The 21,987-nt window shown below is 45.6% G+C and overlaps 2 protein-coding genes across 2 annotated transcripts in view; one reads left to right on the plus strand and one right to left on the minus strand.

Annotated features, from left to right (window-relative positions):
* Positions 1-14,487, minus strand: part of PSTPIP1 (proline-serine-threonine phosphatase interacting protein 1) — a 54,550-nt gene extending 40,063 nt beyond the window's left edge. Inside the window, exon 1 of the mRNA XM_064157321.1 lies at positions 14,368-14,487. Within this exon, the coding sequence (XP_064013391.1) occupies positions 14,368-14,400 (33 nt within the window). The 5' untranslated portion in view covers positions 14,401-14,487. The remainder of the gene's footprint in view (positions 1-14,367) is intronic.
* SCAPER (S-phase cyclin A associated protein in the ER) overlaps positions 1-21,987 on the plus strand; it is a 243,491-nt gene that overhangs the window by 44,393 nt on the left and 177,111 nt on the right. The gene's annotated exons all lie outside the window — the stretch shown is intronic.

Raw genomic sequence — 21,987 nt, forward strand, 5'->3', positions numbered from 1 at the left:
GCAACCACAGGGAAGCAATAGGATTACACATGCTCATCTGATGTGTGCAATCACCCCTTAAGAAACAGGATCTCAAACCCAAAACTCTTCTGATGTTTCCAGTGGCAAGTTACACACACACACATTCCAGGGAGGGGTCCTGCTGTGAAATAAATGACAAGAAGTTTTTGCCATTCATAGAGGAAAGTGGGAAATAATATCCATTATAGCATGTTGCTCTAATGAAAGGATGGCAAATTCTGTATGTCTGAGATAACCACATCTTGGATTCCTTAAATGGAGAATGTGATACCAACTTGTTATCTACTCCAAAACATGCACACAAACACAACAGTGTGCTGAGGGTCAGCCTGATGACTCTTCTTGAGGCCTGATAAAACTACCTAATGAACTTGATTAAGCCATTTGGACCTCCTGCTGCAAGCCATTTTTACTGGCACTCATGCAGGAGGAACAGGTTAGTACTGCACCCCACTGCTCACAACAGGTTCTGTGCTCCATTTCCTTGACTTCTCATTTCTTCAATTAATTTTGAAATGCAGAAACCAGATTTTGCTTATTAGAACTATAGGAATATATTTGCCCTTTAGTGCAAATAAAAAGATGTCTTTTAAAAGGTGAAACCTGCAGTAGCATTTGCACGTGCCTGGATCTCAGGCTTTCTGCCAAACAGGGCATGGAAGTGGTGTTCTCCCTGTTCATTCAGTGTGCTTGTGTGCACGCAGACTACACCAAATTAAGAGCAGGTGTTGATCTATTGGAGGGTAGGAGAGCCCTGCAGAGAGACCTTGACAGGCTGGATGGGTGGGCAGAGGGCAATGGGATGAGACTGAACAAGGCCAAGTGCAGGGTTCTATACTTCGGCCACAACAACCCCAAGCAGTGCTATAGGCTGTGGACAGAGTGGCTGAGAGCAGCCAGGCAGAGAGGGACCTGGGGGTGCTGGTAGATAGTAGCTGAACATGAGCCAGCAGTGTGCCCAGGTGGCCAAGAGAGCCAGTGGCATCCTGGCCTGGATCAGGAACAGTGTGGCCAGTAGGACAAAGGAGGTTATTCTGCTCCTGGACTCAGCACTGGTTAGGCCACACCTTGAGTACTGTGTCCACTTCTCAGCTCCTCAATTCAAGAGAGATGTTGAGGTACCAGAACATGTCCAGAGAAGGACAACAAAGCTGGTGAGGGGCTTGGAGCATAGCACTGTGAGGAGAGGCTGAGGGAGCTGGGGGTGTTCAGCCTGGAGAAGAGGAGGCTCAGGGGTGACCTAATTGCTGTCTACAACTACTTGAAAGGATGTTGTAGCCAGGTGGGGGTCAGTCTCTTCTCCCAGGCAACCAGCAATAGAACAAGGGGACACAGTTTCAAGTTGTGCCGAGGGAGGTCTAGGCTGGATGTTAGGAGGAAGTTCTTGACAGAGAGTGATTGGCATTGGAATGGGCTGCCCAGGGATGTGGTGGAGCCGCTGTCCCTGGAGGTGTTCAAGAAAAGTCTGGATGAGGCACTTAGTGCCATGGTCTGGTTGATAGGTTGGACTGGGTGATCTTGGAGGTCTCTTCCAAGCTGGTTGATTCTATGATTTTATGCCATGTGCAAACAGCCAGTGCCTTACTCAACAGCTTTGCTTTCTGACTGATGCCTGCTAACATGAGTAAGACTTGCATTTGCTTAAAGGAGAGCTGGAATCTCCTCTGCTGGAGACATCATTTCCTGCCTGCTAAATTCATCTGTCTGAAAAAGAACTTAATACCACAGGCACTCATTTCTTCATCTCTCTTCTTTTTTGGGAGGATCCATCTCAGAAGGTGTTTTGTTGTCCTCACTGTATGTTCCTGAAGAATGTGGAAGGCATATTTCAGAAACGATGGCATCCAAAGTCTAAGTCAAGGCTGCCCTCCCCTCCCAAGCAGTGGATCCAGCTCTGGGTTAAATAACCTGTGCTGCTTGCATGTCATAGGGTGCAGCAAGAAAGGAGAGGAAATGCAGCCCAGATTTAGACGAGGTTAAGCTGCTGTGGTCTTTCATTGTGCAACCCTGTTTCATGATTTCCATCCACAGCACAGCCATAAATCACTCAGGCTGACGTTTACCTACACAAACATTTCCCTTTCATTTCAACAGCTCTTTTTCTTCTTTCATGTGTTGTACAACTGCACCTTCTCAACTTCTTTCTGAATCCAATTAGACCACCTTTGCCCTTTCCTGAGACACTAGTTTTTCATTCCACTGGTTCCCAGGTGTTCTGGTAACACCTGTTCAAGGCTAAATAAATCCCTGTTGGACCAGGCTGATGCTCTGTTATTCCAGCACAGACTGGATGTTTTATACCATAACATTAATGGCCACTTTCAAAAAACCAGTTCTGGTATATCAGAGGATCCTATTTGCCTTCTTGCCCTACCAAATCATACCAGTAGCACCTAACTGAGCTGCAATCTATTGACATACCTGCAGTTTTCTCCCCTCCTGCTATTTGACTTAACAAGGTCCCAGAGAGTATTGAACTTTTCCGCTACTGATCACTTACTCTCATTTTGCACTTTGAAACTTTATCTGCTTTCTGTTACCCTAGGCTCGAAGGTTATTGGATACCTCCTGTACAATATTTCATTCTACTTCTTTGTTTCAGCTGTTTCCAGCCTTTTCTTAAGGCCTTATGCCCGTATCTCAAATGAATATGAGTGAAGTTAATCTTGAAAGGCTGATCTCCACTTTTCCATTTCAGCTCACACATTTTCTTTTCAACACAAGCCACCAGCATCTCTCCCAGAAGAGTGTCTTTGCCTGCTTTAAAGTCCAACCTTCTAGCCAGCACCTCTGTGACCACTAGACCGTGTCCCAGAGTGCAATCAAATGGTTTTGTAAAGGCTGTTAGAGCTGCACTGCTCAGCTGCTGCTTGGGCACCTCTCAGCCAGGACATTGTGGTGAATATAAGAACTAAAAATAGTGAAAGAACTGGTTTACTTTTTAAAGAAATCTGGGGTGGGGAGGGTAAAGTTTTAATTAGATAACAAACACATTCATTAAATGTGTCAAACTGTATTTCTTCATTACAAAGCCACAGTTGTTTAGAACAGGGTGACTTGGATCACCACCAGTAATCTGTCTCTTTGCTAGGAAAGTGATTCTGCACAGCCAAAGCGTGTGCTGCTGGGAAAGAGCACTGACTCACTGCTAGTGTAATGAACCAGCCTGGTCCAACACACCTCTAATCACTAGTAAGAAAGTGCTTGACAAAGGGAGTTCAGTGTTGCAGGCAAGTCCCTATCGTCCCGAGACTCTTCCCTAAGTACTCTCTCAGGTGGTCTCTTCTCTCAAGTGGCCAGCACCAGAACGAGAGGACACAGCCTCAGGCTGCACCAGGGGAAATTTAGGCTGGAGGTGAGGAGAAAGTTCTTCACTGAGAGAGTCATTGGACACTGGAATGGGCTGCCCGGGGAGGTGGCGGAGTCGCCGTCCCTGGAGCTGTTCAATGCAAGATTGGACATGGCACTTGGTGCCATGGTCTAGCCTTGAGCTCTGTGTTAAAGGGTTGGACTTGATCTATGAGGTCTCTTCCAACCTTGGTGATACTGTGATACTTCACATGTGCATTGCTCTCTGCCCTGAGGCTTTTCTTCTCACGGGGAAACACCACAGCTCATGGAGAAGCAGCATCTCTTCTCTTGCCAGTTACAGAAGCTCTTTCTCTCCGAAGCAATGAGCAACACTTCCTTCAGAGATGAAAGAAACGTGAAAGAGAGAGAGGGTATGACTGAAAACCACAAATTCTGTGCTCCGGTTTAAAAAGAATAGCTTTTCCTAGAATACTTGAAAGGAAGCATGGAAGACTGCAAGCAGAGGTGTTGACAGCAAGCACGTCGGGATAGGCTTTCTTCTTCCCATTTCTTCTTTCCTCTGAGGCTTAATGATGCTGCTGCCTCACTTTCACACTTTTCTGAAGAGATAGGTGCCTCGGGACTGCGCCATTCCATCTGGCAGAAGTTTCTCCACAGGCAATCAGGCAGGTAAACATCAGGAGTTAATTGTGAGAGAGATTATTCATGGCTGGCTCTCAGCTGCTTCCTGTAGCGATCAGGGAGAGGCTCTGAGGACATGGGTTTGGAACGGCTGCAGGTGGGAAGACTGATGGTGTCAGTTCCCTGCCCAGAGGGTAGAAAGTTCAGTGAGAAGATAGCTGGGGGGTGACATACATTCTTCTTCCCTTCTGGTGGCACAAAGCTGAGTAACCTTGTGCTAAGTCTTGCTTCTTCCACTAGCTGAAAATCAGCGTTACAGAACGTCTCTGAGCCATGTGCTGCTGGGTGCTCAGAGGGTAGGGCAAGGCTGTTTGAAGAGCGAGTATCTAGGTTTTGAAGTCATAGGGGTACCATTGCAACACTACTGGGTGGGAAGGGCTAGAATGCTTTACTGGTCACTGAAGAACAGCTTTGGTAAATGGCTTTACTATGGACCAAGACTCTCCAGGCTTGTGTGAGTAGCATGCACTGAATCCTAGGCCCTTGCCTGGCCAGCTTCTGTATTCGGAAAGTGAACTGAGCAAGTCGTTGAGGTTGTGCTGTAGGAACCATGGGCTCTGCTGGTGTGGCTGATTTGTGAGAGCACTTCTAACATCATCCTGGCACCTGGCTTGCCCACCCAGAGCTTTTTGTTAGAGGTAGTTTACAGACCACAATTCATATGGCTCTAACTGGTCGTGCAGGATAAGCTGGCTTGGCACCTCTGCCTGGGAAGTGCTCTGCAGCTGAAGTCAAAAGTCCTGTTTGGTAAGTGCCTCTGCAGCTCCACCTCAGCTTGCTGCATTGCTCAGGGGAGCTGCAGTCCTGCCTGTCCACAAAAAAAAGATCTCTTGCCCTGCACCTCGAGCCGCAAAGCCTGCTCACTTTGTGTAAGGCTCTCAGTTCAAGTGGTACACAGAAAGAATAACCCCCAGGATACAAACCAAAAGCCTAAGATTCTCAAGCTCAAGAAGAGCAGATTTAGATTGGATGCTGGGAACAAGTTCTTTTCTATGAGGGTGGTGGAGCACTGGAACAGGTTGCCCAGAGAGGTGGTTGAGGCCCCTTCCCTGAAGACATGGTGGGGCTTGAGGGGGCCCTGGGTGACCTGGTCTAGTGGGGATGTCCCTGCTGAATGCAGGGGGGCAGACTAGATGACCTCTAGAGGTCTCTTTCAGCCCAGACCATTCATTTTTCCAGGTCAAAAAAGGAAATAACTTCCTGATGTGTAGAGGAAGTTTAGGGAGAAGAGGGAGAATGAGATTTGAACAAGCATCACTCTGCCAATATCTTTTTCAACTGTCAAAAAGTGCTCCCTTCTGTCTGGAACATGTGGTACCTCAGTCTTGGAATGACAGGAATTTGTGCTGAGTTGCATCAATGAATTACATCACTGCAGCATGCCACTGTGCACTGGTGCTTCTTAGAGAGGCTGTTTCTCAAGCTCTTGATCTGGCCTAGTGCTCTATCAAGGGCTGATGGTCAGAGTTTATTTTTGTTTCTATTCCTCTTTAGTTCATCCGCTTCCAAGTCACTTCTCTTTTATAAGAAAGTTCCTTTCCTCCTGCAAGCGCTGTGGGGTAGGTCCCAGATTGCTGTGTGCAAGGCAACATGAGAACCTGATTGTTCAGGCATGGACAGCTGTTGAGAAAATCTTATAGAGCCATTGGAGCCACTGGAGCCTGCTTAGCTGGTACATTAATTAATTTGAAAGACCCTGTTCATTCCCTTCCCTGTCTTAGAAAACTTGGAGTTGCTACCTGTGATAGTTTGGGTGTTCCCCACCTCCCCACACTTTGTAAATCACCCAGACTAGACTCAGTGGCTCTGGAAATTTGAATGAAGCTTATATTTACAGCTTAGCACAAGATACAAGCAGATATTTACAGTATATACAGTTATAGACAGAAATGTACAGGGTAAAAGGTAATAGAGAAACACAACAGCCCTCCCAGAAACCTGAGTCCCCAGGAGGGGCTCCCAAATGCCCTTCCACCTTCTCCCACCCCTCTCAGCCTTACCCCAGTCCCAAGGAAGAATGGAGGTTCGGCCAGGGGGTTAGGAAGCAAAGTGGGTTAATCAGAGAGACGGCAGAGAGGCTAGAGAGAAGTGCAGCTCAGATCTCCCAAGCAGAAGAAGTGACTCCCCTATCTATGTTTGGATTCTTGTTCTTATGCCTCTCAGCAAGCCTATGAGTGAATTAGACATCAGCACTGTTTCTCTTTCATAGCATGTGATCTAATCCTTCCCACCAAAACATTCCAGCTAGCTTCAAACTAGCACACTGCCTCTTAGCCCTGAAAAGGCATCACATACAACATAGTGCTGCACCCACGTGTGCTGCTTCCCCAGCCAGACATTTTGGTAGTGGTCTTGCTTGGCATGTAGGGAAGGGTAAAGTTTCATGAAATCCTCCCATAGCCATTCTCTGCAATAAAAAAAAAAGGAGTGTGTACCTTAGAGAGGATTTTTCTGACAGCTCCATGTTACCATTTCCAGGTTTTGCCACCTACATAATTTTCAACATATCCTGTTACTCAATATGATGCAACAAACTCTTACACTCCCTTGGCATGGTGCATCACAAAGGCATGGGAAATTGGGCAACAGATCAAAATCAGCTTTAGGCTTTTAGAAATTCTTAAAAGCAGGGAGGTGTTGGTTAAGTCAAGACAAACAGTTTGGCCAGGTGGGACTATCGTGCCAGTAATACATTTGCCTCTGGCAGGCATTTCTTTCTGTTTGCTCCCACTCGCATAAATATCTCTCCTGCTTCATACAAAAATGATTAAAAGTTTATTGATTTGGGGTTTTCAGAAACCACTGGTTCAAGGAGGTGTTTGCCTGGATGTGCCTCTCCTTCCACTGCAAGCTCCTAGGATATAGGAAATGGACAAGATTTATACACTGAGTGCCTCTACACCAAGGGATTGCATCAACATAGCTGGTTTTGAACCGTTTTTTGTTGCTAAAACTGTGCCAGCAGCTCAATTTGTTAGGTAGAAATTGTGCATTCACTTGAAACTGCCTTATCTTCTAACCAGCAAGAATGAAATTCTTCCACTCACAAAGAGCCTCGGCAGTATTTGCTGTAGAGGTGTTTTATGTTCTTGTGAGCTTCCCTTGTAGGAAATGAACTGCTATCACTTCTTGAGCAGGGTGGGAAACAGTTTTCTTGCTCTGCAAATTTATACAAGATGTGAAAAGTCCACATCTCACCTCTTGACAACAACAAAGACATTCATGTTGACATAAAGAAGAAACTCTCTGAGTCAGGCAGGTCTGACTGAGACTGCCTGCTGCTTGGCTGACACATTCTCCACCATCTGCTGTCTATGTGGGGAAGAGGAATTTCATGTTAACCTCTCTCTAGCTATTTTACTTGTGGATGAACCTACTGGAGTGGAAGGAAGGCATGCCTCAACTCCAGGCTACAGGTAGGGTAATGAAGGCTGCAATTCCTCTTGCAGGCTATGTCCCTCCCTTGCTGAGCTCCCAGGATCTCAGAGGGATGGGGTTTTATGAGTTTGCTTCCTCTCTTTGGCTAGAAATTTCACCTTAAATCTCCATCTCTGGAGGAAGCCTTTTCCAGCTGTGATTTTTTTCCATCTAAACCCAGCTTCATCTTCCAAATCAGCTCCTTTACTTCAAATAAAACTATGTTCTCCCCCAAAAAAATGATCTTGTCAAAAGCATGAGTCCTAACCACTTGTGCAGCCAGGGTCTTTCAATGGCAGGGGCCTCCTTTCCTTCAGGTGCTCCTAGGGGACGTTGTTGCCTTTCAGTGCAAGCAAAAACCAAGTTGCACCAAGAACTGTGGAACTTTTCAATCCCTCCATCTTGCTCAGTGATGTTTTTTCTACCATTCTGAAGTACTAAGCTCCATTTACAGTAAAGGAGCAACACTTTGAGGACCTGAATTGCTGCTGGGATCTAGATGCATATTTTCAATATTATTTTCTTTCTTAACCTTGACAACCTGAGCCATGCTGAGTGCTCCCCATGCAGAGCCATGCCCCACAGCACTCACCTCATTCCAGCCTCAAATCCCCAAATTCTTACTGTGTGAGCTCTCTCTGTTATTGAACTGTGGTTGCTGAGAAAAGTTTTATTACAAACCCCAGATTAAACAGGAGATGAAACAAGTGCTTTCTGTGCCATCTGCCAGACACAATCTACCTTGCTGCAGTATGGCATGAAAAGAAAACTGGGGGGGAGAAGAGGAAAAGAAGTTATTTGTGAGGTAAAAGAAGATGAAGAATAACAACAGTAAAATAATCTGTTTATGAAGCAGCCTAATTTTGCCTTCCAAGGGTGAGTATAACTGAGTTGATATTCAGAGTTTTCCACCATGCCTGCAGTGCAGCAGGAGGTCAGTGTCCCCAGCCTGTGACTGCAGGCTTTGATGACAGGGAAGTGGGGCAAGTCTGTGCTGCAAGCCTTGGGAGAGGAAAGGGGTGGGTCATGAATCACCCAGTCCTGCAAGGAAAATACACGTTGAAGTGAGATTCACAGGAAGAATCTGAGATTCACCCTGGAGAATCTGTGGTGGGAGGAGAGGCTGAGAAAAGCTGAAAAGCTGGCTCAGTGGGTCTAAATATACAGTGGCAGGGAGGAGGGGAGACAGAGACAGGACTTCTCAGTGGTACCCAGTAACAGGGTAAGAGGCAGTGGGCACAAATTTGAAGTCCTGCTTAAGCATAAGAGGGTTTTGTGGGTTTTTTTGCTGCAAGGGTGGTGAGACTGCAATATCTCAGCCAGAGAGGTTGTGGAGTCTCCATCTCTGGAGATACTCAAAACTTAGTGCTGGGCAAGCTGCTGTAGCTGGCCCTGCAACAAGCAGGGGGTTGGCTGGACAAACTCCAGCAGCCCCTTCCAACCTCAGCTGTTCTGTGACTACCATCAGAAGATGCACCTCAATGGGCTGCCCTAGCAAAGCAGAGCACACCACAAATGCTCACTTAACTCTTAGGTGCTGTTCATTAGCGCTGTCTGTGTACGTCTGGGTGCAAAGTGAGTGGGTGACTCATCTATTCCATGTGTCAAAGGCATACACACGGCACAGTTAAAGCTGCCCTAAATAACAACCGACCGTTTCTCTGAGCCCAAGCAAATCCAAGCAGCCTTTGCAGAGCAGGGCAGATCAAAACAAACCAGGTATAACTGTGTGAGAACATTAACAACATTGTCACAGTGTAATCAATCAGCCGGTTTAGGCAGTCAGAACCCCTGGATGAGGTACCCAGTTGCAGCATAGTCATCACAAAACTTAAATGTGATTACTTAGCTGTCTAATTATTTCAGTCACTGACCTAAAATGAGCTTTCCAATCTGTCTGGTCTGGAAAGCCTTCTGGACCTCAGGATGAGCCCACTGTGCTTAAGCCTTCCCCAGGCAGTCTTCTCATGGAGAAGATGCTCAGCCTACTGTGCCACATGCAGGCTGTAACTGAACATATAACCAAAAGCTGCATCATAAAGCTCTAGTCCTTCTGTTGGAGCTCATCACCAAGGAAATGAAGTACCCCAAATACCCTGCACGTGGCTCCTCCCAGACTCTCCTAGGTGCTGTTCTAAGAATGTGGGAGATGGAAGTAGCCAGTGACGTTTACCTTGCTATTGACATTTATCTGTGCTGCAAGTGTGAGTGCATTTCAGCTTCATTTTAGCTCTTGTCTTCTGCTTAGAAGTGATTTCTGAAGCACCAGTGTTTCCATAACCATGACGACTAATCAACAGCACAACTACTTGTGATTCCCTGTGCTTTCAATAACTGATGAGAGATTTCACCCCCCTTCACAGGTGCTTCTGGTTCCCTCAGTGAGCTAAGCATACCTTCCTAGATCCCCTGGGAGAAAGCAGGAAGGAATCACATGTAAAATAGAGTAGAATAGCCCCTTCCATGGAGATGAAGTTGACCTCACAACAAACACAGACATCAGCCAGACAATTACTTCAACTTTTCCAAGTTGGTTCCCCCTTTATTCCCTGTTTCCACACACTTCTACCAGTGATGACTGGCCCTGGATGTCAGCAGGGCTACAGCCATACATCTGTTTCCAATCAGGCTTTCTGGTGTACAATGAAACACAGTCTGTATCAGCACCAGAGGAATAGTCTCATGGCACCCTGACACACATACACTGGCCAGTACGTGTGCCAGTGTGCCATGAGGCTGTTTCCATTCGCTTCATGTCACTAGGTACAGATGCAACTGACACAATCCAATTCTTATGAGCCTCAGTGGGGAAGAAGTTGCACAGCTGAGATGCCAGGGCAAAAGGTTTGGCAGCTACATCCTTGCCTGCCCAAGCTCAGCTGTACCTTTTGTGCTGTTCCTGGTTCCTCTCTCCTAGCAAACCTGCCTGGTCTCACTTCCTCTTCACAGATCTGCTCCAGAACAACTTAACCTCTAGAGGAAAGCAGAGTCACTCCTGGTGTAGCAAAGACTTCCTTTTTTGAGTGAAACAGTTGATAGTTATTTCCTTAGTACATTCCCCAGTAAGTCTAGAAAAGAGCTTTACTGTGACGTTTATCATCATCTCTGCACCCTTGTGCCACACTTAAAAGGCTCATTAGAAGGTACATTATTTATGAAACTAATTACATCCCTTTTGGAGTATATAAGAGACCACTGTGGGAAAAGCTACAGTAACAGTTGAGAGGTTCACTTGCAAAGTCAACTTTGCATTGTACTCAATGAAGAGTTCAGCCTGAAGTCAAAACAACAAAGTCTGAGGGAGCATCTTCGTGATAGACTCTACCTTGAGCACTTCCATGGGTCCCACTGCTCTGGTGTCTGACCATAGCTATGTGTGCTGCACAGTCAGGAATGTGACAAGGAGAGGTCTGCTGCAGGGCAAGGGGGAAAATACTGCTATCTCCTGTTTAAGGCCTGAATTGTATTTGCTGACCTCTATCTCCAGCCCATTCTGGCTCTTATATCTGAGCTGTGAGAATCCCCAAGCCCTGAGCTCATCCCTCAGCTAAGAATGAACAAGCACTCCACAGATAAAGCATTTTTTTCTTGTTAATCCTAAGAACCATCTGAGCCCATGACACATTTTGGGAATTGACATAGCCCTTGAAGTTTGATTCAAAGCTGCCTGAGGGAATAGATTTGCTCCTACTCAACTGAGGGCATTTTGGAGCCTGCCCCAAAACCAAACACTTCCTTTGCAAGTCTTCCTCATGCCAAGTGGGTAAGGCTAATGGTGCCAGAAAATGGTGCCCAGTAAGCCCCTACCTGCCCCTTGGCCAGAAACAGCTGCATGGTAGAGAAAAACCAATGAGAAAAGCAATGACAAGTATCTGCAAAGAAAAGCAAACACTGAGCACAAGAGGAAGAGACTCATGATTTGTGACAGAAGAGGAAAGATTTTCTTGGTTAGTGGCATTTTGTGTGACAAAAAGATAATGTTGCTCAGGCCTCTGCCTATTAGTATAACCTCGTTATGAAGCCTGACTGATATCACAGAGGTGCTCCCCATTAACATGGGAATTTACCTACCTGTCTAGCAGGATGCTGGAGAAGACAGGGAACATCTGTTACACTTGTACAGCAGCCCAGCAGAATATTAATCCACTAGCAACTGCCCTGCACTAGCCAAAACCAAGCTGTGCTCTTATCTCACTAACGTTTCCCAAACCATTTTATCAAAGGACAGGACATTTCTGCAAAGAGGCACCTTTTAGTGGAGGCTTTGGGCAGCTCCACCTTAAACCATAACAGACAGTGTGGGAGATATAAACCCCCAGACTGTAATTAAAAAATATACTGGGTTTAGGCCAGGCCATGCTACAAAGAAAACAGAACCCCCTAGCCCAGGTGTGACACTGTTAGTATAGTGCTATCACTGCTGCATTTAGCAGCAGAGGAGATTAAGATTTATACCTCTTGTGGGGAATTATTCACATTTCTCTGCTAATAGAGACAGCACACCCTGCTCTGAGGAAGTCTGAGGAGCCTTGGGGAGGAATGAGTGGTGCTCTTTCTCTGCTAGTTGGGGAAGATCTGCTGCTTTTAGGGTTTCATGGATTCATAGAATCAGTCAGAGTTGGAAGGGACCACAAGGATCATCTAGTTCCAACCCCCCTGCTGTAGGCAGGGACACCCTAGCCTAGATCAGGCTGGCCACAGCCTCATCCAGCCTGGCCTTAAACACCTCCAGGGATGGGGTCTCAACTACCTCCCTGAGCAACCCACTTCAGGCTCTCACCGCTGTCATGCTGAAGAACTTCCTCCTCACGTCCAGCCTGAACCTACCCATCTCCAGCTTTGCTCCAGTCCCCCTAGTCCTGTCACTCCCTGATATCCTACAAAGTCCCTCCCCAGCTTTTTTTGTAGGCCCCCTTCAGATATTGAAAGGCCACCATAAGGCCACCTTTTACATTGTGACAGGTACTAAAGAAGCTTCTGCCTATCCAAACACGTTTTGATGGTAAGAGCAGGGAGTTGCTGCTCTGGGTGTACCTCATCAGGGTGACTTCAATGGAGGAGGTGCAGCAGTGGCCTTAGGTAGGTCTCAGAGTGGTCTAATGTGGTGCAAATGTACTTTTTGGGTTTCAGTCATAAAGATGTTTTCCATTCATGGTACAAATGAAATAAAGCAGAGAATTGCTCACTGAAGCAAGCCAAGCAAACACATTCCCCTCTCACTAATGCGCATAACACAACCATATGAACACAAAAATAATTGCTGATCTTGTCATCTGGGAGGGCAAGCTGTACTCTCTTGCTGCATTGAGCAACATCCTGCAAGCTTTCATTTTAAAAGACTTCTTATTGCATAGCTACAACTTCCACCCTGCAACTGGATGTATTTCTGCCCTGTTAATCAAGCTCAGCAAAACAATGTTCCCAGCCAAAACAATATTAGAACCAAGTATCCTTTCCTTTCAGCATAAGGTGTTAGTTTCAAAGCTAAGCAAGGATTATGGTCATGCTGATGTGACTAAGCCCAAGAGAGAAGGTTAGGGAAGAAGAGCCATAAAGAACCAGCCTGGCCAGATTGTCAACTGGCATTAGTTTCCCTAACCCTTCTCTGGTCTGAGGAGTACACTTGATTTATTCTCACTAAAGACCAAGACCCTGAAAACTAAATATACCAAAAGTACTCATTCTAAAAGCCAGATTGCACATTTTGGAAGGTAGTCTAGAAATGCAGAAGCTGAAAGCTTGCAGTTGTGTCCTACCCTGTGTGCTGGGTTGAGCAGTTAGTAGCTGTATAAAAGAGGAGGCACAGAGCACCTTGAGTAAGTGTGGTCTGGCACAGTTAGGGTTAACAGCAAAAGTAACTTTGGTATTTCCTCATCACATTTTTTTTATTTCAACTGTTCAAATCTGATGCTGAAGTGGGGGTGGGGAAGCCTTCCTGGAAGTGCAAGTAGGAAGGTGGTTCACTGCTCTGTGCTCTTGTGTCTGCCCTATGCTTTCATACCAAGGTTTACCCTGCAGGATGGGTGGACATAAAACCCAAAGAGCAAATATGCCTCTGTGCTGCTTGCCCCGTGAGGGAAATAGCAGGAAGAATTCTAATGCACTTGTATCCTTCTTCAAATTAGTCCTAGGTGCTGGAAAAATGCTTGCTCAGACAAGAGGCAACCACATAACATCCTGTTTACCCACCTTTGCAACGTTAGGGTTTAGTTGTTTTGCTTTTTCCCCTAAAACTTCTACTCCAGACATAATTGCCAGAGACCCTCAGCTCACACTTGGGAAAGAAATTACTGGGGTCTTCTTACCTTGTAACTACACAGAAAGAGCTTAAACACAAGACAGCAAGAGACACTTCAACCAAAATTCAAATCACAAGAATGGAGTATATCTGCTTGCTTTAGTGGTCATCAGTTCTAAGCCAGTCATAAGTCTGTGGGCTTAGTTCTCCAGTGCTTCTGTCTGGCTCCTGCACACCTAAAAGCCCTCATGTACATCAGAGCAGGCATGGACTCCATAGGCAGGTGAGCAACAGCACTGCACACACATCTGTCTGGCCTTGCTCTACAGGCAAACATGAGAGAATCCAAACTGTGAGTAGTAACAGTTCACCTGGTCAGGAGACTCACAGGACCATGAGACACACCAACCTGTGTCCCTTCCAAAAGTGGTTTCTGGATCTAGCACAGGAACTGGGGATGCCAGCTCTGTTGTGTGGATGGGTTTAATTCTTTGTAACATGCTCTTCCGCCTTGCTCAAACACTTGCACCATCAAACAGCATCTTTTTAATTGGAGATAAATTTGCTTTTTAACTAAACTACATTTGAAACTGAACAGGATTCAATTAGTGTTAAACTATATCTAGAACTCAACTGTGTTTGTAAAGATTTTTAAATAGATATCAAATATAGAAAGCACATAGTAAATGTTCACTTACCCAAAAGGCATCTTTAAACTGCAACTGGGTCATTCTTAGTGCTTTGTAGAGGGGCAGGAATCCTTCAGCAACTCAATTCTCAAATGAGAGCAGCAGCCACAGCTCTGAGCTTTGCTGCTACAGCCCAGATGAAGCAGAAGGTGAAGCACATCCACAGACTGAAGTCAAGCTGGTGAAAAATAGCATTTGGCAGTTTCAGGCAGCTCAGTGAAATGACCTAAGAAGGGACTGAGGTGAAAAAACTCTTGCTCACACACAGAGACATGCACTCTCTCAGCACCCTAACCTCAAACCTGTTTCTCTTCTGGTAAACAGTTAATATTGAAATGAGGAAGCAAGGAGATGTCAAATGATGTCAGGCTGCTCCCTGCCATGTATGCATGTGAGTGGCTGGCGAGTAAAACCAAAAATAAAGGGAGGGGAAAACAAAGATGTGAAATTCAGTGATAGGATTTGATCAAGTGTAGGAGCAGAAGAGCACTTGAAGTGCAAAGGAAACCAGCACAATACAAAGAGGTAAGCCATGAAGGAAATCAGTGTCAAATGCTGTGGTCTTACAAAGAAGAAGATGCAAAATAAAGGTCTGTGCCACATTTCTCTGGTCCTTTCTGGGGCTGGCAGAGGCCCAGGTACCCGCACGTGGCAATTGTAGCTGGAGGTTGTATTTAGCAACCGAAAAGGCTTTTCAAGACTGGTGTGATGAAGAATGCTGCACAGCGTGCAGGTGTCTGCACGCTGCTCAGTGCCTGTACATCTATATGGGGAAGCCTTCTGATTTGCATGCCCTCAGTAAATGTTTAGATGAATAACCAAGTTATGTGAAATTTAGAAGTAAGACCCAAACTTAGAAAAAAACCTGTGGTAAGAGAACTGAGATTTTATTAGTACTGAGACCTGCAGTGAAGCTTCACAGCCATCCAAAGTACACCCAACACAGCCCTGACACCACCTCTTTCAGACAGCTTGTTAAATAAGCTACCCAATCTATCATGATGCAGCTGCAAATTGTTGGTCATAAGGTCTAACACTTCCATGGAACCCTCTTCAGAACACCTGTCCTGCCAGTCAGGTTACCTCTGTTTAAAATATCCTTTTGGATATTGTAAGGATCCTGTGTTTTCAAATCCTCACTGGCATTGTCAGAGGGTAGGGGGGAAAGAAAGAAAGAAAGAACTCAAGTCATGGTTGCCTATGCAAAGTGTGCAAAATGTGTCCTTCCACACCAACAACACATCAGGACTTACTTGTTATAACTAATTAACGTTGCTCCTGATGCCTGGGTGTGCCTTTTTTCTTACTGTCCCTACAGCAGTAGCAGCCACATGGGCTGATTATTTAGTGGTGAGGAAGTCTGGGAGCTTCAGTGAGCTTCATCAGGCCACAGAGATGTGCCACAAATGGTGACAAGACTTATCAGCATTCACTCCGTGAGCAATTTGTGGCTGGTATTTGAGAGAATTGGCAAATTTCCCTCCTGGTGGTCTGAAGAAGAAAAGGAAGGTGCAGAGACTTTGAAAGGGGACAAGAGGTGCAAGCTAAAGAGAGAGTTTGCAGGGCCAGAGGAGTGAAATTGCTTTGATTGTAATGAGCAGCAGGGATAAAATACCATCATGTGAAGGCAGGAGGACAAATGTGAGGATTCACTTGCAGAGAGTGCTGAGGAGGAATGAATGAATGAATGAATGAATGAATGAATGAATGAATGAATGAATGAAGCTTTCTTCCAGAAGGGAAAATTCCCCTGAAAAGTGTGTTTTGAAGGCATGGACACTAGTCATGGCACTTGATTGGTAAGCCAAAAAAGTCTTTTAAAGAATGGTTTATCTCAGCCTTTCTAAACCTAAATGTTTCCTCTCATTGTTTCTATCTTGCCACTTCATTTGTAAACCAATAACTTCACTGCTGGTGGGGTTCATAACCACACATTGAGTGTAGTTTGGCCCTCCAAAATGATAATGATATGCTGCTTTCTCATTATTTTTAGCTTAGCCTCGAACCCAAAAGCCAGTTATCTGATTGAGTCTCCTACTGAGCTCTGTGTTTGCATCTGTTCCACCCAACAGCCACCTCCCTTGGAAAGATGCAGAGCTGCCTATCTCTAAACCCTAAGTGTGGGCAGGGAGCTTTGTGCGGTGGATGAGTTTGGCTGCAGAAGAGGCCAGGCCAAGAGAGTTCCTAATTCAGGTATTTTGATGAGTTATGGGGAATTGGCTGATGTGAGCTGTATCTCCTGGCTCTGCTGAAGCAGAGCTGTTGGGCGGATTTGGAGCTCACATGTTCCAGTGTTGCTGGATTATGCCCAGTGTGCAAGGGTAGACAGGCTTTGCAGGGCTCTGAAAGAGGGAGAATACTATCTCAGCTTTGCAGGTGAAGAAACTGAAACCTATAGCAAATGGTCCTGGAAAATATGCCAGTGCTAGAGCTGAAGGCCTGGGACAGGGTTAGTGGGATGCTGATGAGGGAATCTTCTCCAGGTGTTTGTGCTTTCCAGCTGCTGGGGTGCAAGTGATGCATCATGAGCCAGCACTGGTTATAGGGCACAGAATCCATAACCCCATGCTGCTGATTTCCTCTGCGTGCAGCAGCATCTCCTCCTGGCCAAGGCATACAGGTTTCTCTCTGCAGCTGGTGAGTAGCTCTCTGCAGAGCCTCGGTGTACATCCCTGCTGCACTGACCACGACTGAGTTCAAGAAAACTGCTATAGGATTCTTTTCCTTTCCTCCTGGAAGCCAAAGCACTAAAGAATACCTAAATACTTTGCAGTGGGCATGTCTTAAATTTATACTGAGCTATTCTACTACAACTGCTGGTTTGCAGAGCGCAATTGCCTTTTGTCAGCCTGTTTTGCTTAGCAAAGCTTGAAATAGCACCCAGAAATAGCAGTTCCCAATAGCTGGCTGTCTTCAAAGACACACCACTCACTCTTCAAAGATGCTCCTCCACAGACTCACCTCTGTTCCCTTCCCAACCACACATGTACACCGTTTGTAAAACTCCTCTACACAGGGACAATGCAGTGTCCAGTCCTGAGCTGCTGTGCCCCATGACTGGGTTAGTGTTTTGGTGTGAGTAACCCAAGCTGTTTGATGGCTGGAAGTTCTGAGCCCTGGGAGGAGTATTGGAAATTAACAATGCCTTATGAATTATTAAGTTCTGTATGAACATTGATTTTATTATTAATATTTTTAAAAATTGGGGAAATTCCCTGAAATTCTTTGGATTTTCAGTCTACAGGAAGTAGTTGCAGGGAATTAAAGAGTTTAAACAATCAGAGCTTGGAAAACAGGAACACAAAACCAGGAAAAAATCTAGCTATGCTTATGGAGTCTTAGCATTAACTCCAGCATAGGTACTCATGATGCTTTTTAGTCCCTGAGTAAGCCTCCTGGACCAAACATGCTTTCAAACTCACAATAGCCATCTCGAGGTAAAATACGCCAGGCAGAGGGAAGGAGGGATGAGATGATGCTGCTGAGCTACTAGGGCAAGCTGCATACATGTGGCCATCTTCACTCCCAGTAAATGAGCTGCAAATGGGCAAGGGCAGAAAAGCACAGTACAGAAAGCAGAAAGGTGGTTTCTAAATGACCCCCCTTAAAACACTTCAGTTTGAAAATCAAACTGGCCAACAGGCACTAGCACTGTTGTTCTGGCCAATGAATTCAAAGCTTAGTGCCTCGTTTGACCATGCAGGCATGTGTTTGACCATGCAGGATGTTGAGGGGCAGCACAAGACACCTGACATGTGGTGCTAAGCCTCTAACCCTCCAGGCTTTGCTCATCTGACTCAACTTCCCAGATCCCCAACAGGAGGAGGAGAGCAAGGGTTAAATCAGCCTGGCAGGATTTCTGCCCTACCAGAACAGGAGGGAGCTCTGCAGGGCAGAGGGAAAGGAGCCTCGCCATGCCAACCGCTGCAATGCTACCTGCTGAAACTACCTTGAACTTCATGATGTTTTCCTCTGCAGCAGAGCCATAGAGATATGTCTGTGCCAAACAGAAGTGGTTTCAAGGGGCAAGGGGGGTAGGCTATTGTCATCACAGAGTGGCTATGACAAGTGATCAGCTACTTTGGTTGGTTGGTTATTGACATACTAGATAATTTGGACACCTGCAGGGCCTTTCACCTCTCGTTTCTCATCTTTTTAATGAGGCTTTTCTTCTAGTCTTGGCATACAGCTCCCCTCAGAAATTCAGAAGTGCCAATAACAAGCCTTAGGTGGAAGCTTCCCCAGCAGGCACTGCAGTTTCCTTCCCTCCACTGCTCTGAAAGGTTAAAAACCAGCTTTTCTGTTTGATAAGGCCAGGCCAGAGTACTGGTGGTGGTTTTTTTTTTCTTCAGGTAATGAATTTTTTTGGCAGCAGAATGAACTATTTGAATCCCTTCTGTAGTGATGAAAAGTCTGACTGCCTCTTTCCTTTTTAAGGTTTCTATTAAAACCTCTCAAAACTTGATGATCATCAGAATGGAGGTTTCATTTAATCTTTATTAACTGCTGCTCTGAGCAAAGGTTTTTATCAGGGATTTGAGTGGTGGGCTTGGAGCTGACAGTAGTTACAATATGCAAATGTCCTCAACAGACACAGTTGGGCTCATCCAGGGCTTCAGGCAAGACATTTCTCACAGTTGATGTTTCTGATGGAGAAGAGGTCTTCTGAGGAATGGCTGATTGTTTAGTCTGGAGGTTCAGGTGAGGCCTTCTAGTTCCCCACAGCTCCCTGAAAGGTGCTTGGAGCCAGGTGTGGGGGAGTCTCTGCTCCCCAGAGTCCTGTCCAAAGTGACAGGACAAGAGAAAATGGCCTCAAGTTGCACCAGGAGAGGTTTATGTTGGCTATTAGAAGAAACTTCTTGACTGAAAAGGTTCTCAAACGCTGGAACAGGCTGCCCAGGGAGGCAGTTGAATCTCCATCCCTGGAAGTGTTTAAAAGAAGCAGAGATGTGGTGCTGAGGGATATGGTTTGGCACCAGCCTTGGCAGAGTCAAAGAATGATTGGACTTGATGATCTTAAAGGACTTTTTCCAGCTGGAACTATTGTATGATTCTACCATTCTGATGAAGTAATGGTAAATCTTTCAGTCTGCAGACAAACTGGATGAGAGATTCTATGAATAATGTTAAGGTAGTATATAAAGAGATGCTGAATGCTGAGATAATTTAGGCATGAAGCCAGTTGCATTTTCCCAAACTCCTCGGGTATATTAATGGTCCCATGGGGTTGTTGCTAGTAAAATGAAAAAGGGAAACAGAAGGCTCTTCTGCAGTCCTGCAAAGCCTCTATACCACATCTAAGAGACATGGCTTCCCAGTGATTGCTGTAAGACAGCCCCCTTCAGAATTAACCCAGTCCAGCCTCTGGTCTCTTACTGAGTCCCAAAGCCAAGAGCCATCAGCAACGAAACACATCCAGAGGAAAAGCACCGCTAAAACAGAGCAATGCTTTAGCTGGCCAGATGTGCCTGCCCTTTCTGTTCCACACAAATGGCTTTTCAAATTTCCATGCCAGAAATGTTAGAGGCTTTCAAATTGTCAATCATGCAAATTTAAACATGTTTTAATCACCTTGCCTTCTGTGAGGAGCCAGTCTCTGTTCCTATGGAAACAGAAACGGCAGCCTTGGAGCAGCCAGCTACAGCTGCTGGCTGAGAGCTGCTTCAGTGGTCTCCAGACCCCAGGACACCAGCTCTGATCAGCTCTGGAACATGCTCCCTTTGCTTCTTTGAGAAGGAACTATTTGATCATCCTTCCAAAGGCACAGTTTCATAGTGTGAGACACTCCTGCTGGCATTTTGCTTTAGTAATATTGACAGCTAACATAAAGATTATCCTGGACTGCATCAGAAGTGTGACCAGCAGGTTGAACAAGGGCATTCTCCCCAACTGATCCACTCTCATGAGACCCCACCTGGAGTACTTTGTCCAGCTCTAAAGCCTACAACCCAAGAAGGACATAGAAATGCTAGAGCAGATCCAGAGGAGGCCACAAAAATCATCAGAAGGCTGGAGAACATCTCCTGTGAAGACAGCCTGATAAAGCTGAGGTTGTTTGGCCTGGGGAAGAGAAGGCTCCAGTCATTGCATGAGAGCTGGAGAGGACATTTTACAAAGGTGTGTAGTGACAGGATGAGGGATAATGGCTGCAAACCGGAGTGGTGAGGCACTGCAACAGGTTGCACAGAGAAGTTGTAGAGAGTCCAAGCCTGGAAGTGGTCAAAGCCAGGTCGGATGGGGCCTTGAGTGCTCTGGTCTAATTGAAGGTGTCCCTGGCCATGGCAGGAGTGCTGGACCTAGAAGACCTTCAAAGTCCCTTCCAACCCAAACCCTTCTATGATTCTATAGTGAATTGCAAAGGCTGTGTTCTGAGCCAGAATCTAGCATGTTGCAGTGGTTTCCAGGAGAGGTGTTCACTGAAAGGTGGACGCAGTCCCTGATGTTTCATCCCAGGGAAAGACAATCATAGTCCAATATAATTAAGAACATGAATATGAAACTGTGGGCAAGTGCAATGTCACGGGAGGCTTGATTAACACCAACAGTGTCTGGTAGTTCTTTGGAGAGACAGCTAACCACTTTGTGAAAGAGAAAATGAAGAGATGTGGGGTTCTACCATCTTTTGTGTGTTTTGCCATTAAGCTGCCTTTCTCCATCTTGTTAGTTCAAAGGAAATCACCATTCATTTGCAAGCATCAAACATTCCTTAGCCAATGAATATTAGACAATGCCTGAGGTGCTGAAGAGGTTTCCACTTTTCAGAAAGGACTCTGAATACTGCAGTTCTGGAAAGGAAAGCAGCCCTCAAGATCACTAAAACATTAGACAGGTTTAGGATATGCTTTGCCAAAATATCTTCCTACCTGATTGCCACTTCAAGGGGTATGTGCACAGGCAAGAGCTGTTCGTGCTGCAGTGACACTGCCACGTTTTGTGAGAAGTCAGGGCATTTCTCAAACCACTGGACCTTTGTCCAAGATAGACCATCTCCAGCAGGTCTGTCTCTGCACAAAATGTCTCTTCCTTGGTATTACAGTGAACTGTTAGCATCACAGGAGGCAGAACTTCAGATCCCTTCACTGTATTTTAGCAAATATTCTGCATATTTGCTCACTCAGAAACATTATCAGTTCTTCCAGAGTATTTTCCTGAGTAGGTATGCACAACTGTAGCAAGCTAACAGTGAACACCTGAAAGATCTTCCAAAATATATCTGTAAAAGCCAACCTTTTCTTGATAAATTATTGCATGTTTATTATTGTAAACAGCCTGAAACAGTGGAGTTTATTTTTAGGCAAAATGAGAATTACACCTTCTGGGCAAACTCAGTCAGCAGGGTAATCCTCTACCTGTTTGAGCAAATATATCCTCACATACTCCTGCCTCAACAGCAGAAAGAGGAACAAGGAACTGGTATTTGGGCTTTGTGCAAACCCGAAATGCCAGAAATACTGATCACACTTCAGCCAGATTGTCCTGTGTTTCACATTGCTCACCCTTGGCTTTCTGCTGCTTGTACTACCACAAGGAAGGTTTATTGCTGGCTCTCTTAAAACAATTCAACTTTTCCTTTATTTATAGTGAATTCCTTTCAGGTTAGTTTTTCTTCTTTTGCTTTGGTCCATCAGC

This window comes from Pogoniulus pusillus, chromosome 17 (assembly GCF_015220805.1).
Source record: "Pogoniulus pusillus isolate bPogPus1 chromosome 17, bPogPus1.pri, whole genome shotgun sequence".
NCBI classification, from domain to species: Eukaryota; Metazoa; Chordata; class Aves; order Piciformes; family Lybiidae; genus Pogoniulus; species Pogoniulus pusillus.